General features: G+C 44.9%; 1 protein-coding gene across 1 annotated transcript in view; it reads right to left on the bottom strand.

Annotated features, from left to right (window-relative positions):
* The window catches only part of celsr2 (cadherin, EGF LAG seven-pass G-type receptor 2), a 73,285-nt gene that overhangs the window by 33,096 nt on the left and 16,489 nt on the right, over window positions 1–23,700 (bottom strand). Inside the window, exons 2-3 of the mRNA XM_084173795.1 lie at window positions 16,322–17,035; window positions 5,023–5,245 (exon numbers count right to left, since the gene is read on the bottom strand). Coding sequence (XP_084029921.1) covers window positions 5,023–5,245; window positions 16,322–17,035 — 937 coding nt within the window. The remainder of the gene's footprint in view (window positions 1–5,022; window positions 5,246–16,321; window positions 17,036–23,700) is intronic.

Raw genomic sequence — 23,700 nt, 5'->3', positions numbered from 1 at the left:
AAGTGACGCCACTAACGCTCCCGTCTAACCTGGGATTCAAGGAATGACGCGTTCCAACTGCAGAAAGACCACAGGGCAAAGAAAAAAGACACAAATTCTATAAAGAAATCAAATCATTGGGTCACTGAGTGCTGAGGTGTCTTCATTTGATTCACCACAAAGGTAAAATGATCATGTGTGACACTGTGTTATCTTATATAATGATAATGCAGGCAGTCCAGGCCAAATGCAGAAGTTGGCAGAAAAGTATGGAACCAGAAAATATTTTCCGCTCATTCCTGTCCCAGGGGACCACACAGTGGATCTGCTCCGTTTTACATTTGGAACATTCTGAACATCTGTGGGAGAACTGAGAGCCCTGTTTGTGTTACTGGTGTGACTCATTGGTGCTTGTAGTCTGCATCTGCCTGTTCAGATGGAGACCGTGTCAGACGGATGAAGCCTACTGATTTTCTTTTTTAAATGAGGGAGAGATTCCAGAGATCTAAATACAGTGTCTCAGGATGCTCTCAGAGCACATTCGCAAATGTTGGGAGGCTATGTGTGGGTGTGTGTGCCAGTGTGTGAGCCAGTGTGTGAGCCTGCATGCATTATTCCGGAGCTGGAGCGTAGCCATGGGGCACAGCAAAGCTGAACTGCTTACTGAGGAGAATGATAATCATGACCTCAGACAAGAGGGAAGAGGGGAAAAACACACGCACCAGCTGATTACAATAACACTGAATATGAAAAATCGTGTTCACCCATGACTGCATGGCCACGCACGACTCCAAAACCATCATTAAGTTTGCTGACGACACGACGGTGGTAGGCCTGACTACCAACGACGATGAGGCAGCCTATAGGGAGGTGGTCAGTAACCTGGCAGTGTGGTGCCAGGACAACAACCTTTCTCTCAACATCAGCCAGACAAAGGAGCAGATCGTGGATTACAGTAAACGGAGGGCCGAGCACGCTCCCATCCATATCGACGGGGCTGTAGTGGAGCGGGTCGAGAGCTTCAAGTTCCTCAGGGTCCACATCTCTAAAGAATTAACAAGGTCCACACACACACCAACACAGTCGTGAAGAAGGCCCAACAACGCCTCTTCCCCCTCAAGAGGCTGAAAAGATTTGGCAGATCCTCAAAAGGTTCTACAGCTGCACCATTGAGAACATATTGACTGGCTGCAGTTAGTGAGTGCATAGATTATTTATTTTTTTATACTGGCCCCCCGTGGGAATCGAACCGACAACCCTGGCGTTGCAAACGCCATGCTCTACCAACTGAGCTACATCCCTGCCGGCCATTCCCTCCCCTACCCTGGACAACGCTGGGCCAATTGTGCGCCGCCCCATGGGTCTCCCGGTCGCGGCCGGCTACGACAGAGCCTGGATTCGAACCAGGATCTCTAGTGGCACAGCTAGCACTGCAATGCAGTGCCTTATCTCTGCTACCGCACGGCAAGCAGTACCAATGCACCAAGTCAGGAACCAACAAAACCGTAAACAGCTTCTACACCCAAGCAATTAAGACTGCTAAATAGTTATTCAAATAGCTACCTGGACTATCTGCATTGACCATCCCTTTGCAGTAACTATTTTGACTCATCACATACGCTGCTGCTACTGCTTATTATCTATCCTGTTGCCTAGTCACTTTACCCCTACTCCTATGTACATCCACTACATGACCAAAAGTATGTGGACACCTGCTTGTCGAACATCTCATTCCAAAATCATGGGCATTAATATGGAGTTGGTACCCCCTTTGCTGCTATAACAGCATCCACTCCTCTGGGAAGGTTTTCCACTAGATGTTGGAACATCGCTGCAGGGACTTGTTCCATTCAGCCACAAGAGCATTAGTGAGGTCGGGCACTGATGTTGGGCGATTAGTCCTGGCTTGCAGTCGGCGTTCTAATTCATAACATAAGGTGTTCTATGGGGTTGAGGTCAGGGCTCTGTGCAGCCCAGTCAAGTTCTTCCACACCGATCTCGGCAAACCATTTCTGTATGGACCTCGCTTTGTGCACAGGGGCATTGTCATGCAGAAACAGGAAAGGGCCTTCTCCAAACTGTTGCCACAAAGTTGGAAGCACAGAATCGTTGAGAATGTTATTGTATGCTGTAGCGTTAAGATTTCCCTTCACTGGAACTAAGGGGCCTAGCCCGAACCATGAAAAACAGCCCCAGACCATTATTCCTCCTCCACCAAACTTTGCAGTTGGCACTATGCATTCGGGCAGGTAGAATTCTTCCTATATCTGCCAAACCCAGATTCATCCGTCGGACTGCCAGATGGTGAAGCGTGCTTCATCACTCCAGAGAACGCGTTTCCACTGCTCCAGAGTCCAATGGCGGTGAGCGTTACACCACTCCAGTCGATGCTTGGCATTGTACATGGTGATCTTAGGCTTGTGTGGCGCTGCTCGGCCATGGAAACCCATTTCATGAAGCTCCCGACGAACAGTTCTTGTGCTGACGTTGCTTCCAGAGGCAGTTTGGAACTCAGTAGTGAGTGTTGCAACCGAGGACAGACGATCTTTATGCACTATGCGCTTCAGCACTCGGCGGTCCCGTTCTGTGAGCTTGTGTGGCCTATCACTTTGGGGCTGAGCCGTTGTTGCTCCTAGACGTTTCCCCTTCAAAATAACAGCACTTACAGTTGACCGGGGCAGCTCTAGCAGGGCAGAAATTTGACGAACTGACTTGTTGGAAAGGTGGCATCATATGACAGTGCCACGTTGAAAGTCACTGAGCTCTTCAGTAAGTCCATTCTACTGCCAATGTATGTCTATGGAGATAGCTGTGTGCTCGATTTTATACACCTGTCAGCAACATGTGTGGCTGAAATAGCCGAATGCACTAATTTGAAGGAGTGTACACATATACATATACATATATATATATATACACAAAAGTATCTACCTCAATTACCTCGTTCCCCTGCACATCGACTTGGTACTGGTACCTCGTGTATATAGCCAAGTTATCGTTACTCATTGTGAATTTATTCCTAGTGTTATTATTTTTCTATTATTATTCTATCTGTATTGTTGGGAAGGGCAAGTAAGTAAGCATTTCACTGTTAGTCTACACCTGTTGTTTACAAAGCATGTGACGAATACAATTTCATTTGAAACAGAAAATCTATTGTATTGTTTATGTCTTATGATTATAAGAGCAGAAATTGTTAGCATCTAGAAATAGTATTTATTTTCATGTATGGCTTGGCCTTCTAGTCATCAATTAATAGGTTTCCAAGGCTTGTGCACACAGCTTCAAGATCCCCCCGGACTGACCGCAATCAACCATAACTGACTCCACTGGCAACATTATGTGTCACATTAGGCTGCCATTAGCAAAGTTAACAACCAGTCTACCCATATTAACGTATGGAAGGGCCGAGGGCCACGGTGTAACGGCAAGTTGATGTAACTGTATAAGACATGTGCATTGAGGAAGTCTCTAGATGGACATGGTCAGTAAAAGGAGAACCTGACATGAATAGTAACAATGTGAAAATGTTGCTGCTAAGGCTGTTTCTGGTAACAGACCCACTTTCAACTCACTCTTTCTGCTCACACTTCCAACACACTCTGCTAACTCTCTCTCTACTGCAGTGTAGTCTAACCTGATCAAGCCAGGTTCAGGTAACAGAGATGCCTGACAGACAGCCTGCTGGGTGTTAGCTGTTATATCCCCAGCTTTACAGACCACCTACTTCACAGCTCTGTGAGCAATCTGGGAACTACTGGCCAAGGCTTTTAAGAAAGAGGTCGGAGCGGTTCTCAATTCAAAAGACTGCCATCTGAGCTACATTCAAAAAAAGGCCACCACTTCCAGAAAACTCACAAAGGCATATCATTATCACCACTACTCATTAATGGCTAGTTTCAAGCCCTGCCAAGAACTTCTAGAGTGACAACACATCACAAATGTACATAAAAATGGGCATGTAATTTTACGGTGATAGCAACTGGGGGTATTGTCTTTCCTATGATGGGATAATATATCCTCTGTGCTGCTTTTATTGTCACTTGGGATGGCGCATTTCATTCACATGAATGTAGCCCTGTCTCCTTTACATGAACGTACTTCCGTGATCGACTGTGTTCAGTGTTACTCATCTGTTTAATTTAAGCACCACCCTCCCCTGGCTCCGTCGCACAAGATACTAGTCTTTGATCTTGGACTGGAAATACAACTTGCTCTAACTGTATCAGACAAATGACACCATTATGATTTAGTGCTGATGTAAAACTGGATGGTCGTAAATTGAGAGCAAATACACGTTCCCAAAATATCAAGGCATACCAGGATGAAGGCACCCTAGGTGTAGGAGTTAATCTCACACACGCGCGCACCCTAGCGCCAGACGGTGCGTTACATATCTCCAGCTTCACCTTGATATGAGAGAGAGAGAGAGAGAGAGAGAGAGAGAGAGAGAGAGAGAGAGAGAGAGAGAGAGAGAGAGAGAGAGAGAAGCGCTGACTCACAGCTCAAAGTGACCACTGAATGCAATCAGATCAGACTCCTGGGTCTCAGATTAATGTCCTCAGTTATGCAAGGAGCCAGTCCAGAAAAAGCAACTCCTCAGTCCACATTAGAAACCTTTCTCTCCATACATATTCATCATGCTCAGGGAACCCAAACCCAGCTAGAGAAGATGAGCCTTTTAAAGACCACGGCTATTAAATGATTCAATAACTGTTATGAAACACCAGGGATCTTATGTAAATGAGAGGGGAGGAGGAATCATACATCACAGGCCGTTAGAGGTGTGAGGTGAGAGTATAAGAGCAGTTGTGGAATGTTTGAAGTGGATAATTTAGAGAGAGAGAGAGAGAGAGAGTAATGTTAGAGAAGAGTCATACAAAAAGAGAGAAAGAGAGGGTGGAGTGTTGGGAGGAAGAACGAGAGAGAGGTGGAGAGAAGGAGAGAATCATAGTACTATATTTAGGGAGCTACTTTGTACTGTGAAAGTGAATGATTGAGATGGCACCATGCCCCACTGTGTGGGGTAGTTGTTGTACTTACGAGAGGGAGAGGGTGAAGTGGAAGCGCTGGCGGAGTCCCTTGAAGGTGAGGAACGACTGCAGGGGGAAGTTCCTGGTGGTCATCTCACAGTAGGGCTTTTCATAACCGCCAGACGGGCACTCACATTTGAACCCTCCCACCAGCAGGTTCACACAGGTGCCCCCATTCTTACACACAGCTGGGCCGCAGCGCCCGGAGCGGGACGACAGCTCACACCGCTTGCCTGGAGGAAGAGAGATGGGTAGGAGGAAGGGAAAGAGAGACCAGTCAGAATTACGACTATCAGGGTGACAAATTACAGTGCCAGCCCTGGACAGCCTATGTGGGTAAAACAATTAAATTGGTCCTCCCTTCCAGTTCAACTTCGATAGTGTCTATTCTCACCACACCACTGCTGCTGTTTAATATGGGGCAAGACAAGCTGCATTACGCCTCAAGAACTTACCACATGAGCCTTCTCCGTGAGGGAGGGGGGAGGGGGGGGGCGGAATGTGAGAGAGAGGCAGAGATGGAGAGAAAAGGTCAAAGGACACAGCAAGGAAGAGACAGATTTCAGACACAGACGCAGGGAGAGAGAGAGAAAGCGAGCGAGCTATGGCAATGGGAAACTGTTTCACTGTTAGTAAGCCTTCATGCTTTGTGTAGCCCTGCCCTGTGCACTGCTTACAACTTCTATTTGTCTCCAGTCTCTGGATGAGGGGCTGCAGTTGCTATGGCGAGACTGCACGCCTCCTTGCACGAGTTGGAATGTGTGTCAGAGCCACGCGGTAGCGCGGAACACTTCCGCTGTGTGTAGAGTTACTGTACTGTTAACACAACACATACTATAAATACAGTGTTGACCCTTCTTTTTCAAGACCTCTGCAATCCGCCCTGGCATGCTGTCAATTAACTTCTGGGCCACATCCTGACTGATGGCAGCCCATTCTTGCATAATCAATGCTTGGAGTTTGTCAGAATTTGTGGGGTTTTGTTTGTCCACCCGCCTCTTGAGGATTGACCACAAGTTCTCAATGGGATTAAGGTCTGGGGAGTTTCCTGGCCATGGACCCAAAATGTCGATGTTTTGTTCCCCGAGCCACTTAGTTATCACTTTTGCCTTATGGCAAGGTGCTCCATCATGCTGGAAAAGGCATTGTTCGTCAACCAAACTGTTCTTGGATGGTAGTTGTTCTCGGAGGATGTGTTGGTAACATTCTATATTCATGGCTGTGTTCTTAGGCAAAATTGTGAGTGAGCACACTCCCTTGGCTGAGAAGCAACCCCACACATGAATGGTCTCAGGATGCTTTACTGTTGGCATGACACAGGACTGATGGTAGCGCTCACCTTGTCTTCTCCGGACAAGCTTTTTTCCGGATGCCCCAAACAATCGGAAAGGGGATTCATCAGAGAAAATGACTTTACACCAGTCCTCAGCAGTCCAATCCCTGTACCTTTTGCAGAATATCAGTTTGTCCCTGATGTTTTTCCTGGAGAGAAGTGGCTACCTCGCTGCCCTTCTTGACACCAGGCCATCCTCCAAAAGTCTTCGCCTCACTGTGCGTGCAGATGCACTCACACCTGCCTGCTGCCATTCCTGAGCAAGCTCTGCACTGGTGGTGCCCCGATCCCGCAGCTGAATCAACTTTAGGAGACGGTCCTGGCGCTTGCTAGACTTTCTTGGGCGCCCTGAAGCCTTCTTCACAACAATTGAACCTCTCTCCTTGAAGTTCTTGATGATCCGATAAATGGTTGATTTATGTGCAATCTTACTAGCAGCAATATCCTTGCCTGTAAAGCCCTTTTTGTGCAAAGTAATGATGATGGCACGTGTTTCCTTGCAGGTAACCATGGTTAACAGAGGAAGAACAATGATTTCAAGCACCACCCTCCTTTTAAAGCTTCCAGTCTGTTATTCTAACTCAATCAGCATGACAGAGTGATCTCCAGTCTTGTCCTCGTCAACACCCTCACCTGTGTTAACGAGATAACCACTGACATGATGTCAGCTGGTCCTTTTGTGGCAGGGCTGAAATGCAGTGGAAATGTTTTTTGGGGATTAAGTTCATTTTCATGGCAAAGAGGGACTTTGCAATTACTTGCAATTCATCTGATCACTCTTCATAACATGCTGGAGTATATGCAAATTGCCATCATAAAAACTGAGGCAGCAGACTTTGTGAAAATTAATATTTGTGTAATTCTCAAAACTTTTGACCACGATTGTTCACAGGGCTTGTGTTGTACATACTACAGCCAATCACAGGATTCTCATTCTAAGACAATTAAGGGCATCCTTTGTTTTACTACTGTTGTAGGGTGTATTCATTCATTCATTTATTCATTCATTCATTCAACTGCAAGGTCGTTGTGGTCATTATAGATTAAGCTTTGATAAGATGTGGATAAGAATGGGATTAAAACATTTTATCCTATGATGCATTGCCATTACAGTAGTCAGCATTGTACCGTGGTGGGCTACACAGGCAGAAGAACAGTCACTTTGCCCTGGCGAACTATGACAATTTGTTGTTGTTTTCTTGTTGATGGCGCTTGGGGACACTTGGCTACTGCTAGTAGAAAAAACTAACTGCATGAGTCGTGTGGAAATTAATCAGCGACTCGCCTCAGGCAACAAGTTACTTCTGTCTCTAAACAAATTAGGGCAAGAGGGGACATTAGTCAGGGCTTGATGTGGTCAAGCATTGCTGCAGCCAACACTGGGCTACTGTAGGAAAGTGGGACACTGGGATAGTAGTCTACTTCCTCTAAAGTCACCTTGGGCCTCATTTTCACTGAGGAGGCTTCAAAGTTAAATGTGATGTATTCTTCTTTATTCAGTTATAATTATACGCCAGCTCAATTTAAAAAAACAATTATAGTAGAAAAAACAAGGGGGGAAGGGGCTTTTGATTTTGTGGTTGAGTTACTAAGAAGACATTGCAATCCTCGAACAATCAGAAAGGAGAAATGGTAGCATTCTGTTTACTTCAAAATACCTACCAGCTCAGCTACACATATTAAACTGTACTGGCTATATCCCATGTAAGTGACTATCCAGAAACCGTACAGAAGACAGTAAGAGACATTATAGTGAGCATCCGGTCTCCGCCCTGCAGTCACCTGAGCCTGTTCTGTTGTCTATACGGTAACCTGGGAATAAACAGGGCCAATGTTTTTCTGTCAGGCATCCCACTGGGACACCCTCCCACCACAGGTGCAGGTTCCTGGAACAACAGCTCTCAGTTGCTAGGTGAGCTGGGCAGTGTGAGGGTGGGAGGAGCTTGCAAAAATAAATAAATTGAAAGCATTTCCTACCCCTGCCCTCTCCAACTCTCTGTTTACCGCAAACATTAATCATTAAGGCTGTCAAAATGTGCAGGGACACGGGAGATGGTGCCAGTTTTAGGCAGGAGGAGACACACCACACACTTTAAACTACTCAAGCATGGTAAATATCAATGAGAGAAAGTGTATCATTTTGTGGCAATCCAATAGATATAAAACCGTCAATTCAACAGCTCTAAAGGCAACATACTGTGGAGAACTTGACAAAATGGACCTCTAAAATCATGTGGCACATTGAATTACAAGCATTTTCCAAATGAAATGTTTGTTGGATTTCTCCTCAAATTTTACCATATATTAACATGTAATGTTTTCATGAGGGCCTTGAAAGGGTAACCTTATTAAACTATTAACAACACACTAATGCCAGAGCATGCAAGCTCACACACACACACACACACACACCCGCCTTGTCTCCAACCACCATATCAAAACTCCCCAGTTGACAAGCCATTCAGATGAAAAAAATTGGGTTCTGTTCTCTTCAGCGGAGGTGAGACAGAGGTGCTTATCAAACACAACAACAGCCCATGAATCACACAATAGATATGAATCAGCAGAAGAATAGGCACACACAGACTCCATTCACAGTCTCAGCCCATAGCTGGCATCATCTCCACTGATCTTTATATAATCTAATGTGGTGATAAGAGTCAATGATTACCATGACTGATTCATATGATCCTTAGATTAGTGTAATTGTTCAGCTGCGTCTTTTAAAACAATGGTGTGTGAATAAGCAGGGGGATTAAATGGCGGGCTGTAACTAACTCCTCCTGCTGAGACTCCTCTACAGACCTCCTAAAGTGGAACAGTGGTTTCTGTGCTGCTAGGTAACTGAGTGAAACAGAGTGGGATAGAGTCCTCATATGGGCACAGTTTCTCCCTCAGGACGTGAAGGCATAGAAGGAAGGGAGGTAAGATAACTCAACGCTGGGACGGCTCAACACTACACGGTCCTGGCACTATCTGCAGGGCTTACTCAAAACAACACCAACCCACCAATCATACTGAGAGCTTGCTGGGAGAATACACTTCATTTATTCAGTTACAGCTAACCTGGTGTGACTACCATGTAAAATCAGGTAGGGGTGAATCAAGGCCATGTAGAATTTTTTTCTATACCTCATCCACTGATTCCATTCACTAGTAGTGAAGGTGAGAGAGTGGTATAACTGTGATCCCACCGTGCCAAACCCATCATAGCATGTGCCAGGGGATGAACCTGGACCAGATAACAGGCTTACACGAAGCAACAATGATGCTTTTTATAACTAGCTAGACCAGAGGTGAGGGGACTAAAACCGAGACTGTAGGAGCGTTATATGAATAACAGAATCTAATATCTAACAAAACACAATCTATGATCACAATTCTGCCTAATTCAAATTCAGTTGGGGTGATACTGGAGGCTTTCCATGAGGCATTCCTACTACATGCTTTGATTATTTAATTGATTAATACAACTTCAAACACTGAAATATAAAGCTTTCAGCATTTGTGTACTGAAGGCTACTGATAGAACTAACCACAACATAAAGAATGCTTGATTAGATCAAAGCATCTGCCTCTAACCCTAGGAAGCTCTTTGCCACCTTCTCCTCCCCCTCCCCCCTCCTCCCTCTCTGTGGATGACTTCGTCAACCATTTTGAAAAGAAGGTTGACGACATCCGATCCTCGTTTGTTAAGTCAAATGACACTGCTGGTCCTGCTCACACTGCCCTACCCTATGCTTTGACTTCTTTCTCTCCTCTCTCTCCAGATGAAATCTTGCGACGGCCGGCCGCCCAACAACCTGCCCGCTTGACCCTATCCCCTCCTCTCTTCTCCAGACCATCTCCGGTGACCTTCTCCCTTACCTCACCTCGCTCATCAACTCATCCTTGACCGCTGGCTATGTCCCTTCCGTCTTCAAGAGAGCGAGAGTTGCACCCCTTCTCAAAAAACCAACACTCGATCCCTCTGATGTCAACAACTACAGACCAGTATCCCTTCTTTCTTTTCTCTCCAAAACTCTTGAGCGTGCTGTCTTTAGCCAACTCTCTTGCTATCTCTCTCAGAATTACCTTCTTGATCCAAACCAGTCAGGTTTCAAGACTGGTCATTCAACTGAGACTGCTCTTCTCTGTGTCACGGAGGCTCTCCGCACTGCTAAAGCTAACTCTCTCTCCTCTGCACTTGTCCTTCTAGACCTGTCTGCTGCCTTTGATACTGTGAACCATCAGATCCTCCTCTCCACCCTCTCCGAGTTGGGCATCTCCGGCGCGGCTCACTCTTGGATTGCGTCCTACCTGACCGGTCGCTCCTACCAAGTGGCGTGGCGAGAATCTGTCTCCGCACCACGTGCTCTCACCACTGGTGTCCCCCAGGGCTCAGTTCTAGGCCCTCTCCTATTCTCGCTATACACAAAGTCACTTGGCTCTGTCATATCCTCACATGGCCTCTCCTATCATTGCTACGCAGACGACACACAATTAATCTTCTCCTTTCCCCCTTCTGATAACCAGGTGGCGAATCGCATCTCTGCATGTCTGGCAGACATATCAGTGTGGATGACGGATCACCACCTCAAGCTGAACCTCGGCAAGACGGAGCTGCTCTTCCTCCCGGGGAAGGACTGCCCGTTCCATGATCTCGCCTTCACGGTTGACAACTTCGTTGTGTCCTCCTCCCAGAGTGCGAAGAGCCTTGGCGTCACCCTGGACAACACCCTGTCATTCTCCGCTAACATCAAGGCGGTGACCCGATCCTGTAGGTTCATGCTCTACAACATTCGGAGAGTACGACCCTGCCTTACACAGGAAGTGGCACAGGTCCTAATCCAGGCCCTTGTCATCTCCCGTCTGGATTACTGCAACTCGCTGTTGGCTGGGCTCTCTGCCTGTGCCATTAAACCCCTACAACTCATCCAGAATGCCGCAGCCCGTCTGGTGTTCAACCTTCCCAAGTTCTCTCACGTCACCCCGCTCCTCCGCACACTCCACTGGCTTCCAGTTGAAGCTTGCATCTGCTACAAGACCATAGTGCTTGCCTACGGAGCTGTGAGGGGAACGGCACCTCCGTACCTTCAGGCTCTGATCAGTCCCTACACCCAAACGAGGGCATTGGGTTCATCCACCTCTGGCCTGCTGGCCCCACTACCTCTGCGGAAGCACAGTTCCCGCTCAGCCCAGTCAAAACCGTTCGCTGCTCTGGCACCCCAATGGTGGAACAAGCTCCCTCACCACCTTCCAGAGACACTTGAAACCCCAACTCTTTCAGGAATACCTGGGATAGGATTAAGTAATCCTTCTACCCCCCCTTACCCCACCCCAAAGAAATTAAATAAATAAAAAAACATATTGTAAAGTGGTTATCCCACTGGCTATAAGGTGAATGCACCAATTTGTAAGTCGCTCTGGATAAGAGCGTCTGCCAAATGACGTAAATGTAAAGTAAAAGAGTCTGCAGCAGCAACAACCTTGTTGTACTGGAGCCTCCTTTCACATGTTGGGCAGAGTGTAGAAATATGCTACAGTGCAGTATACTGTAGTGAGATGGGGGCTGAGGAGATGGTGTATAAAACATGCTAAGGTAAGAGCTAAAAGTAGGTTATTGTATGTGAGTATTTTCAGTCCATTTGTCCTGTACCAGACTGAGTCAGCCAGGCTTAATCATTGGCTCAGTCCTTCCCAATGTGAGTGAAATTAATGGCTGCTCTGCTCTGTTATTTTTCTCGCTTTCCATCATACTGCCATCTGGCAACGCCCACGGGCCCCAGCAGTTCCACACCACACACAAGCACGCGAACACAGACACACATAGGTACGCACACACACAGCAATTCAGCATTTACCTACCCACCCACATGGAGCAGGCAATTCAGCACCTACACACACACACTTCCTTACACACACACACGGAGCAGCCAATTGACCCCCCCACACACATACACAGTGGCTCTCAGCACAGTGGGAGAGTGTCAAATCCAACAGTCAGTCATGTTGAACAGCAGGAGCTGTAGATTACATCCAGGACAAACCCATCAACCCAGCCCAGTGTTGGATAAATCTGGAGAGGAGACAGGTTGACTTCTCTCTCAAAGGCCTTGTTTGAGCAAATATTAGAGCAAGCCTGAAAATGGTGATTCATACATCATAAATAATCAGCTAACACAGGCGTTCTGTATGTCTGGATCATATTACTACTCTGATTACCCAGCAGGTAGGCAGGCCCAATAGATTAAGTTGAAATGAGCTAGCCCGCTCAACGCGGTACAGACCCTGATCTAAGTGAGATTGATGAGGATTACTCTGCTGAGCTGACATGGCTCACACACACACACACACACACACACACAATCATCCTCCACAGTTCAGCTCTCACACACCCACAGCAGTGCGGACCATGTGAAAGAGTGGTCCTCAACCTGAACCTCTGAGTGACACCCACTCACTATTAGAATAACATATTCTGTTCTCCGACACAATCACACAATTGGAATGTGTCCAATGGAAGTGGCAGAACACTGTTTATATTGATCTAGCATGATGTATAAGATACCCTTAAGTGTCTAATCCACTGAAGAGACCATAAGAGACTACCACTATAATTGACCACCATTGTAATCAGTGCCGTTGGCCCATTTAATTAGCTGCATAGACCTGGAGGGAATTCCAAAGCCAATATGATATCCTAAAATATTGGCAGCAAATTCTGAAAGGGGCATTCTATCTGTTAAATACATTTGAGTGGAGACTGCATGGTTAATTGAGGGTATCATTTCTAGAGATGATAGATAGATAGAGATCATTGCATTTCAAAATGTGGTGGTGGATATGAGTCCCTCACTGTAGTGCTGCAGAGCTGAAGAGAATATCTGAAGCCAAACTAAACTAAATGCCCTCTACCTAGCTAGCTAACCTACTTCATCTGCCGTTGATGCCATCTGTGTTCCAGAAACACAGAGCTACAAAAACGCAATGCTTGACAGTCAACATTTTCATAGTGATAAGGTTCAACAAGGTCTGGTCATGCCAAGATTTGAACCACACAAGAGGGTATGGTTTTAAACTGTATACACTGTTTATTAAATGGAGAGTACATGTAAGTACAACCCCTTAAAAGGGATCCCAGAAAAGACAACTGAATCCATCTTTCTAGAAAGGAGCGAGAATCCAACCACATTTCATGCTTTTATCTAACTAGAACAGCAGTTAACTTCAAAGAACATAGTATAGGGCACATAGGGAGAGAGCAGGGCTTGGGTGAAATTCAATTAACTCATACAACTCCATAACCCTTTGATAAAGCAGAGGGCAAAGACTCTGGTAATCACTCATATTAGCATATTTCCATTCCCTTCTCATTCTCCCCATCCACTCTTAGTGTGTCTATGTCTCACACCTTCAGCAGAGAGAAACCAGATCGTCTTTGATATTTTCCGGCTATGCATAATATTTGGAGCAGTGTGCGCATAATCTTTCCTTCCTAAATCTGCTTTAAGTGGAAAAATAAGACTAAAAGCGAACCCATTTGAGATTGGGGCTGAGATAGTAATGCATAACATCAGAGTACCTCATTATCTTCTAAAAATGGAAGCTTTTAAAAGCTCTTCCTTTGCACCAATCCTCACAGCCCACCGTCTCTACAGTGTATTCTTTGTTACACTTTTCCATCCCAGGTATTTTTACCAGGGGGCATTGTTAAGACAGGAAGACACACACTCTCCTTCTCCCGCTCCATCTGTAGCCATCCATAATTCAGCACTTCCTTCCATTATTCCTCTCAGAGCTATTCTGCTGCTGACCGGCCAAATTGCTATTGTTTTCCCCCACTCAGACACAATCATCACTGTAATGCTACAGGCTCTACAGGACCTCAGTTCCAGAGAGGCCCCAGGAAGGCAATACCAAAGATACCGGTAACTAACCCAAGATATCTCATCGGCGTCATTTCCAATGGGAGCAAATTAAGCATAGTGGGCAGAACAAGCAAGGAGGTGGGCAGAGCCAAGGACGACCTAGCGAGATCCTATTGGCCCGTTTTAGCATGTATTTGCATATTTCCATTAGGGAACACCTTCTCTGTGAAGTGCGCGTGTGCAGTAACTCAATTCGCCCTTGCACTCGGAACAACACAATGTTTTGAAACTTTGGGAAAGGGTCAAGCCTACAAAACTTAGTTCACCCTGTTCATAACAGATTCTAGTTTTGGGAACAGAAAACTGTATTGAGATTTAATGTTTAAATCGATACTGAAAATTTGCAGAATGTCGGCCAAGTTTCATCTAGCTCCATCTTCTCTCACCATATTTGGTGGTGAGGGAAAGTTTTAAAATGGATGCTTCAGATTTATATATCCTCTGAGACATCTTGCTCCTCTGAGACATCTGTGACAATACCACACACTGGTGCACCATGGACCTGGCTCGTCTTTATAGCACTCATATTGTAAGACCCTGATGTTAGCTCAACCAAAACAGAATGTGTCGTTGATCCAGACTCCCTCCCACACATACTTCCCTTATACCAGTTCATAATCTTTCATTGATCCCTGCTGTATGGTATGTTTTTTAATTTTCAACTCACACACAGACTGCACTTTTCATTCTCCCCGACAGTGGGGAAGGGTAGGAAGTATGAACAGTTAACCGGCTGGCGCATGTTTAAAAAACTCCCATCTTATTGGTCTAGGGATTATTAAATCAACTTGTCATCACTCTGCCTTTGTCCAGCTGAACGGGTTTCATCACTGTACAGGCCCTTAGACAGGCTGTAACATGTCAGGGTCAATATATTGACCCGAGGGTAGGACGGAATTAATGAATGATGATGTATACATCCATAGAATTTCCCATGGGACATTAGATATGAAAATGAACTTTATCACCACTTGGCAAGAATTATGTTTCATATTCACATTGTTGTGTCTATGACCAGTATGAGGCTATTCACTATAAATACAGGAGATGCACACACATTCAAAATCATCTCTTTAATTTTTCAAGCGTTTTGCTATGTGTGAAATGTACGTTTGTTTGTTTGTTTATTTATTTATTTGGATCCCCATTAGCTTTTGCAAAAGCAGCAGCTACTCTTCCTGGGGTCCACAAAAAACACAAAACATGACAAGTACCAAAACACGAATACACTGATAGACAAGGACAGTCACACAAATTTAAAATACAACAAGAAAATGGTGTGTTACAGTATGTCTGTGTACGCTTGTATGTCCCCTCACAGTCCCCGCCATTCCATGAGTTGTCGTTGAATCTGTTTTTAAAGGTAATTTTGCTGTTTGCTTGAGTGATTGGAGAGTTCCATGCGATCATGGCACTGTATTAAACTGCGTTGCCGTGAATTAGTTTTGGACTTGGGGACTGTGAAGAGACCCCTGGTAGCATGTCTTGTGGGGTATGTAGGGGTATGTTATTTGATAATGCAGACGATCTGTAATTTTCGTCACAGTAATATTTCTCATAAAAACTACACAAGAAGCAGTTACTCTCTCGTCAACCCTCAACCAGGAAAGACTGGCATTCATGTTGTTGATGTTAGTTCTGTATGTGCAGTCAAGGGCAAGGCGTGTTGCTCTGTTTTGAGCCAGCTGCTGCTTTGCTAGGTCTTTCTTTGCTGCACTTGACCATATTACCGGACAGTAATCAAGATGGGACAAGACCAGGTCTGAACTAGTACAGTTGATTCTTGTGTCTTATAAGAGACATACCCCATCTTCACAACAACTTTGTCAATATGACTTGACCATAATAATTGACCATCCAATGTTCTACCTAGGAGTTTAGCTTCCTCAACTTGCTCAATGGTCACACCCTTTATGTACAACTCTAGTTGCGTTTTAGGTCTTAGAGAATGTTTTGAACCAAATACAATGCTTTTAGTGTTAGATGTATTTAAGGACAGTTTATATCTACGAAGTGAAATGTCTTAATTTCTTATGAAACATCAAATCAAGAGAGACGTCACTCACCGGTATAGTCATCGAGGCACTCGCAGGTGTAGCCTCCCTCTCTGTTGAGACACAGGCCATGGGTTCCACAGGGTTTGGAGTAGCACAGGTCGATCTCTGTCTCGCAGTAGTCTCCTGTGAAGCCCGTGGGGCAGCGGCAGCGCAGCCCGGCGATGGGGTGGATGGGCCGGAACAGGATTGTGTCAGACGCCACGAAGGGTGCCAGGCTGTCGAACTTCAACACAGACACACACTTCATGTAGTTCTCGCAGGGCTCTCGCAGGCAGATGTTGTCATCGAAGGGCAGCACCTGCTGGGAGGAGATGCGGGCCAGCAGGCTGCGGTTCAGGTACAGCCTCTCTTGTAGCTCCTCAGAGCCAAAGAACTCTGTCCCTCCACTGGCCCCTGCTGCCCCTCTGCCCACGCTGTCACCCACCCGGGGTCCCCCTCCTCCCACCCGCAGGCCCTCACTGGGAGAGGGCACGGCCACAGACAGGCTGACGTTGAGGATGCGGGCGCTAACGTCCGTGTCGTCCTGGATGTTGAACACCACCACGTCCTCGCGGTCAGCTGACAGCACACGGGCCACGCCCTCCAGGAACTGGGCCAATAGCAGGGACAGGAAGTGCTCCTGGGAGGTGTTGGCCAATCGCAGCGTGATGCTATTGGAGAGCATCTCGTCTGTGATGATGGTGACCTGGAGCAGACAATGGGCCGACACCGAGTGGATCCCATCTGACAGGAGAGGAAGAGAAGAGAAGCAGGGGACACAGTATTAATACTACAGAACCTGGATTTACATCACAAACAGTACTCTAGTTTTTTTCTGGATCTATAAGGTGCTTAGGTGGTGGGCGTGGCAGGAGGCTTGGCAATGGGTGCGGTTGGCCCATCAATGCAACTGAATTCAATCCGGGTAAGACATTTTTAGAGGCACCTCATCTTGGCAGCGGAGAGAATTTTGCAGTTTAAGATTATTTCCTGCAATTCTATGCATTTTGCCATGGCTAATGCGGTGTTCTTATGCTCAAACATTTTAACAAAATCAATGAGGGCCCCAATTTTTCAATTCTCCCGGACTGTTTAGCTTTTATTTTGGTGATTGTTAGTTCTCAAAGATTATAAAAAATATATATAGGTCGATTTGCTCTTCTACGTACTTTCTATCTGGTTTATACTGAAAGGATTTTTCCATCCCCAAAATGTATAATAATAATTTTAAAAAACTCAGTTTGGACTTAGGGGGTCAGAAAAAATAAATAATAATATGACTACAACTCTCCTAGACTGATCAACATTCTCTAGTAACTACCTTTTCTGCGTGTATTCACAACACAGATATCCATCTCCCTGCATCAAAAAGGGTGAATAAGATAAGACTATTCAGTTGTCTGTATAATGAGCTATACACATCTGAAATGTCCTTTCCCCTTCACATACAAGGACAGCTCATCCTCCTCTAGCCTTTACTACTGTTTGAAACGCCATCCCCCAGATGGAAATCCATTATCAATTCCTTCCCACGGCCTTGCATTACAAAATACATCTCAGCCCACATTTCCTTCAAACCATATTGAGTGATTCCTTTAGTAAGCTGATTTGCAGAACTCATTCCGGTTACTGTAAACCACATTGACAACACAGGGAAAAACTTCTTATAAAGAAAATACCATCTTGAGAGGACTGCCCAGTGAGTGAAATTATAATGAAAAGAACCCAGACAGACTCATCATCAGAAATAACAAGAAACAAAAAGTGGAGTAACAAGTAAGCCATTTCGCTAACAAGCAGAAAAGTCCCATTAATATGAAGCCATTCCAACTTTAAGGATCCTCTCATCAAGAGAACTCTTACACAACATCAGTGCTAGCATTGAAATAAGACATGGGCTGAACCTGAACAATATCCCAGGTAGCTATAACCTAGGTCTCCATTAAAAATAGATGCCTTCAGACTGCAAATGTATTCAAAGAGCAGAAATACATAATGTATCCTGTTGTTCAGAACTCCCTGATAGTAGCGGTGCGTGGATACAATAACCGGGGAAGCAAAGCAAGGAAAAAAATGCCATATTACAACCTGTGTTGTGATAATTGCATTGTTTGCTCTACAACCTGTTAGTTCATATGCCTCGACACCACAATATATAGGCCTAAGGTCTAGACAATAAGAAGACAGTGGCAGAATAAATTCAACCACACATTTGTTTCATCACTAAACCTTGCTCGCTAGCCTAACTTCCTTTCATGGTTAATGATACACCAGGCCAGCTAGTTAACATTATCCTACTACATCTACTGTAGCTACATGTTGAACTTCCATCCTCTCAGGCCAGGGGCACAATGTATGAATGTATGGTTGGATCAGAATTGCCGTTATAAATCATTGGCCAGTACGGATAATTAAGTAAAACCACAAGCTTCTGATGTAATTGGTGTGAAGCCAAATCCAAATGGGTTTCCCTTGACACTTTTTTTTGGCGCACCAGGCCCTTCACAGCTGAGCTCACTCAGTTTAGCTCAACGCTGATTGGTTATTATTTTATTGTCATACTCTTTTTGACCAGACAGCATCAGATAGATGGGCTACACATACTGAGACAGAGGGGCGCTGTTTCGCTCGCTCGGATGCTTTCTCCGGTGAGATACATGCAGCCTTATGCCAATTGAAGGAAATGTATGAAACAAAGAGATAAAAGAAATGATGTTGTATGTTTTTCTCTTGGTCCATTTTTTGGGGAAGCCTGGCTTCCCTTAGCATCCGTGAATACACACCACTTCTCCTGACAAGCCAACATAATCCTAGTTCAGGAATTATAAGTTAGACAATAAGGCCCTCTCCCATATCATCCAACCATCTCAAATAGACTCTGTGGTTGAGACATTTGTAAGGATTTGTAGGTAGACAATACATTTATACAACGTATTACTGGTGTAATTGAGGTTCTCTGTTACAGTATCATCCCGTCTCCTGTCTCCATCTGTCTGGATCTTTGTGAAAATCAATAGATAAAATTGTCAGAAAAAGATCTGAAACCTATTCTTGACTCTGTTACACATTTTATCTGCAGCGTTGTGTGTTTAAGGTCTGTGTGTTTAAGGTCACCAGAGAGAGAGAGGGTCTGTTTGTAGCAGTGTTTGCTAGTCTGTTGCCTGAAGGGCAAACATAAAACACGCCTAATCAAATCAAACCTGTCATGAAAACAAGCCCCAGCCTCGTACTCCTCTTCCCTTTCCACTGTAATCAATAGTCTCTTTGTCTGGGGGCTCTGGATGTGGGCCAGGGAACAGAACAGAACCCCTCAGCTCAGCTCTGGTGGAGGAGAGAACCCAAACAACCACACAAACAGGCAGCAACACTGTGGAAGCTACCAGATCCCAGGCTGGCACAGGGCATGTTTAAACACCCAGTGCCAAAATGAGAGAGAAAGTGGGAAGAGAGAGTAGAGAAGCAAGGAGCAGAGAGAAAGGAAGACTGAGCAGCATGTTTGACACCGCTTTAATCCTTCTGCTCCCAGTCAAGCCACTCCAGCACTGGAGTGAGGACTGGGAAGAAGGGGCACTTCTCTCTGACACACACACACACACACACACATACATCCATACATATCTGTGTTGTCTGCACACACAGAAATGCACTCACACAAACAAAATTGGAGAACGTGTCAGAGGGACATTAAAAATGGAGAACAGTCAGATGCTTTGGGAAAAAGGGGCAAAGCGGTGGCAAGGAGATTCAATTTAACATTTAATCTGTAGTGCCTCTGTGCCTTTTCCACACAGGCCTAGCTGTGTATATTGGCACGCCTTGTATCAATTTTGAAATGGTACCTGCACAGTAAAATTGTCCAGAGTTCTTGTCTGAGCAAGCTTATACCACATCCTATCCTTCAAGTCAACGTAGTGACGAGTGGCACTAGTGCCATATTTATCATGACAGCACTGAGCAAATGCAACAGAGCTCAACATAATTCAGCAAACTCATCCTCACACGTGGCAATTAAAATCTTGCTTTCGCTTTTTAATCTTTGTTGACATTTCCATGCTGAATCATGTTACATGTCAGTTATTTTGATAAGTTTGATAAGTTACATAATTGAAAAAGAATGTAATATTTTGATTACATAACATATTTAGCCTATTTAACTCTGTATGCCTAGTTGCCTACATATAAATATTAATTCAGAATTCACCACGATAATATAAAGCAAGATGTCAACTCTAATAAAGTAACACTAGTAGCGTATCACCTATGTTCAAGTCTGGCATTTTAGGATTCCTTCTTTCTTTGCCCATCATCACAGGCAGTCATGTAGCCACTGATCCCCAAATGGAGCAAGAGCCAGAAAAGAGGAAAACAAAACACATGGAAGAGAGAAGCTTAAAGATTAGGCTAGTATCAGGAGAGCAGACATTCCCTTAATTATGTTCTCTGCCATGTGGCATTCTTGGATCAAGGTTTGGGCAGAGGTCCATGACAGACAAAGAGACTTGGAAACAGTATGCGAGAAGAATCTGCTCTTTAAAAGAAACTAGACCGTCCTTCAAAAAGGGGTGCCTCTAGAGAAGGAAGCTCTGCTTTGGGAACGGGTGTTGTTGTTGGGAAAGGGGGGTGGAGGGGACAAGGTGCCAGCTCTGGAGTGTGACACCCCTGCCAGCCCTATGGCTGACCCCCTCCCCCCATGGCCTCTGGGTGCCAGGAATGCTCTCAACAGAGAAGTGGCGCCAGGGAAAGATTAAACACACACTGAGCCTGTATGAGCGCCAGGCCACCACTGTGTGTGTGTATGGCTGTGTGTGTATGTGTCAAGAGTAAGACAAAGCGTCTTCAGTAACAGAGCCCGCCAGACTCTCAATACAGTACATGTAAACTCTTCAGGGGTCAAGTTATTCCGATAATGTTGCTGTAAAGCTAGATCCCATTTATCATTTGATTATGTCAGAGAGTGAAATCCTTTTCTAACACTGTCCCTATTCTGTTCGGATCCCAAACTATTAGACATGACATACACAACATGACTTTATGTGATGGTTATCACACACCCTGACCTAGATCAACCCTGGGAGAAGCTCTTAACCTGACAGCCTGAGGGTGTCACAATAGAGGACCTCTCCACTTTATGGGAGATGTAGGCCATATACGCCCAAAAATGCTAACCTCCCCTGTTATTGTAATGGTGAGAGGTTAGCATGTCTTGGGGGTATGATATTTGTGCGTCTAACTTTCTCACTCATCATTATTCACGATTCACTCAGGATTATCCATAATCATGGTAGCATCCACATTAATGTAGATGTGTTTAGAAACATTATATTCTTATTTACAATAAACGTGACTCCAAAATGACACGTTACATTATTTAACATTCATTTCTATTGGGCACAAAATAAGAGTGCTGGAGTACAGAGTCAAAAACTAAAAATGTTCACTGTCCCAATACTTTTGGAGCTCACTGTACATCTGTTTGAACTTCTGTACATTGGAATATGTCATCCAAATCTTTAGTCAAATACCTACTGTTGATGTGCTTGCTACTGTAAACTTACAGTGTGTGTGGGCTTACACATACAGCAGAGAACATGTTCTCAGGCTGGGGGGGGTTGGGAGGCAAATAGACAACTTTCATTCTCTAAAATATTAATAGAATCCTGTTTCCAACCATCCGATGAATGTTTAATGGCACAGATTCAGCTCTCTTTGGTGCATTACTAAAGAAATGTCACCTCAACACAATGGAAAGTCTAGAAAGGATTGGATGATTTCCACTATCTGTAGCCAACACCATGATAAAATTACAGTTTGGGTCAGTTGAGCCTGGGTGCCAGCCTGTTAGGCAGCGAGTAGGCAGTCACCAAACAAGCCTGGCTCCCAGGCCAACTGCCAAAACCATGACAATTCAGGAAAAGTATATTGAAAATGTCTAAAGAATTTAAATGATTTGTGGAATTTGATTGAGGTGACCGACATCGAAATAGACAATGTCTGTCACCTCACGCTCAACGTAGCTACAAATGTTCACAATTTAAATTTCTTAGGTGAAATGGTGGCTTGAGAGAAATACCAGAGAAAAGTGAAGAGAGAGAAAGAGAGAAAAGGGGAGGGAGAGATAGGGACAAGAGGAGAGGTAGAGACTGAGGAAGAGATGGAGACAGAGAAGAGGAGAGCGGGAGACAACAGAGAAGCTCTTGAAGGAGTGTGCCCGGCCTAATTTGAGCACAGTGCTCTACATCCCCGATGCCCAAAAAATGCCAGCCGAGTCACAGTGGATCAGGATCATGTGGGCAGTCACCACAATACTGAGGACAGAGATGTCCCCTATAGTGCGTCCATCCAGCCGCCCTATCCGCCTACAGGGAGTGACTCTCCTCTGCAGCTGGGACCTTACCCTTCCTCAAAAATGGAAGACAGTTTTTCTAAAAACCCCTGATACATTGGGATAAATGTATACATACAGTCCAAAGGTGTAGATTAGACAGCAACTGTTGTTAGCCTCTAGCTACTGTAGAGGTCATACACTTAGCATAAAATACTACCACATCAGTACAATGAATCATCATCATTGCTATAAATCTCATATTAATAGCACCTTTTAACCTGGTCTCAAAGCAGTTATACATCACACTGCTGTCATTACATACAGCAGGAATGTGTGAGTGTAAGCCAGGCATTACATCACGTGCTGATCTAGGGCAGATTGAGGCTGTGTCAAGCAGCAGATGTGTGTTCCAGTAGAGACGTGTGCCACGGCAGAGCAGAAGGTACCTCGGGGTTAGTGGGTAATGAGGTTGAGCAGAGCCACAGCCCAGAATCTTGGTTATTTCAACACCAGCAGACAGAGTATGTGTAACACGTGCTCCGCCGACTGACTACATCAAAGCCACGGTCCCATTTCCAAGTTCAATAGAGAGCAAGGTCATAAATTAATCATCTGCTCTGAGAGAAAAAAGGCTACAGATATCTTCACACCCTCTAAAATCGCCAAGCTGAAACTATTGCATTTCTGTTATGGCTGCTAGTTTATATCAAGGTAGGAACATCAAAATTCACTGTTGGAACTTGTTTTTGTACAGTTTGAATAAGGGGCGCGCCGTATAAACTCTTGCACATATCGTCATTTCAGAGGCGATTTGTGTAACTAATTTCTGACGCTTTAATCTAATTAATCTGAAGTGGGTTGGGCTGGCACAATTAACGTATAACTGTAACTGACATTTATGGATAAAAATAAAATAGTTTTTTTGGAACGAACAGCTACTGAAGACGGGACAGCCGGGCATTCGTGTGGCAATTTGACTGGTAAACTCATGGGTACACTCGCAATGGCTGCATGGTACTGTGATGCAATCATTTCCATGGTAACATAAAATTTTAATTAAAATGAAGTCAACTGATTTGGCTCA

This window comes from Coregonus lavaretus, assembly GCF_964263955.1.
Source record: "Coregonus lavaretus genome assembly, chromosome: 12".
In the NCBI taxonomy this organism is placed as follows: domain Eukaryota; kingdom Metazoa; phylum Chordata; class Actinopteri; order Salmoniformes; family Salmonidae; genus Coregonus; species Coregonus lavaretus.
Note: the sequence above shows the minus strand (reverse complement) of the source record. Positions and strands in the feature narration are given on the sequence as shown.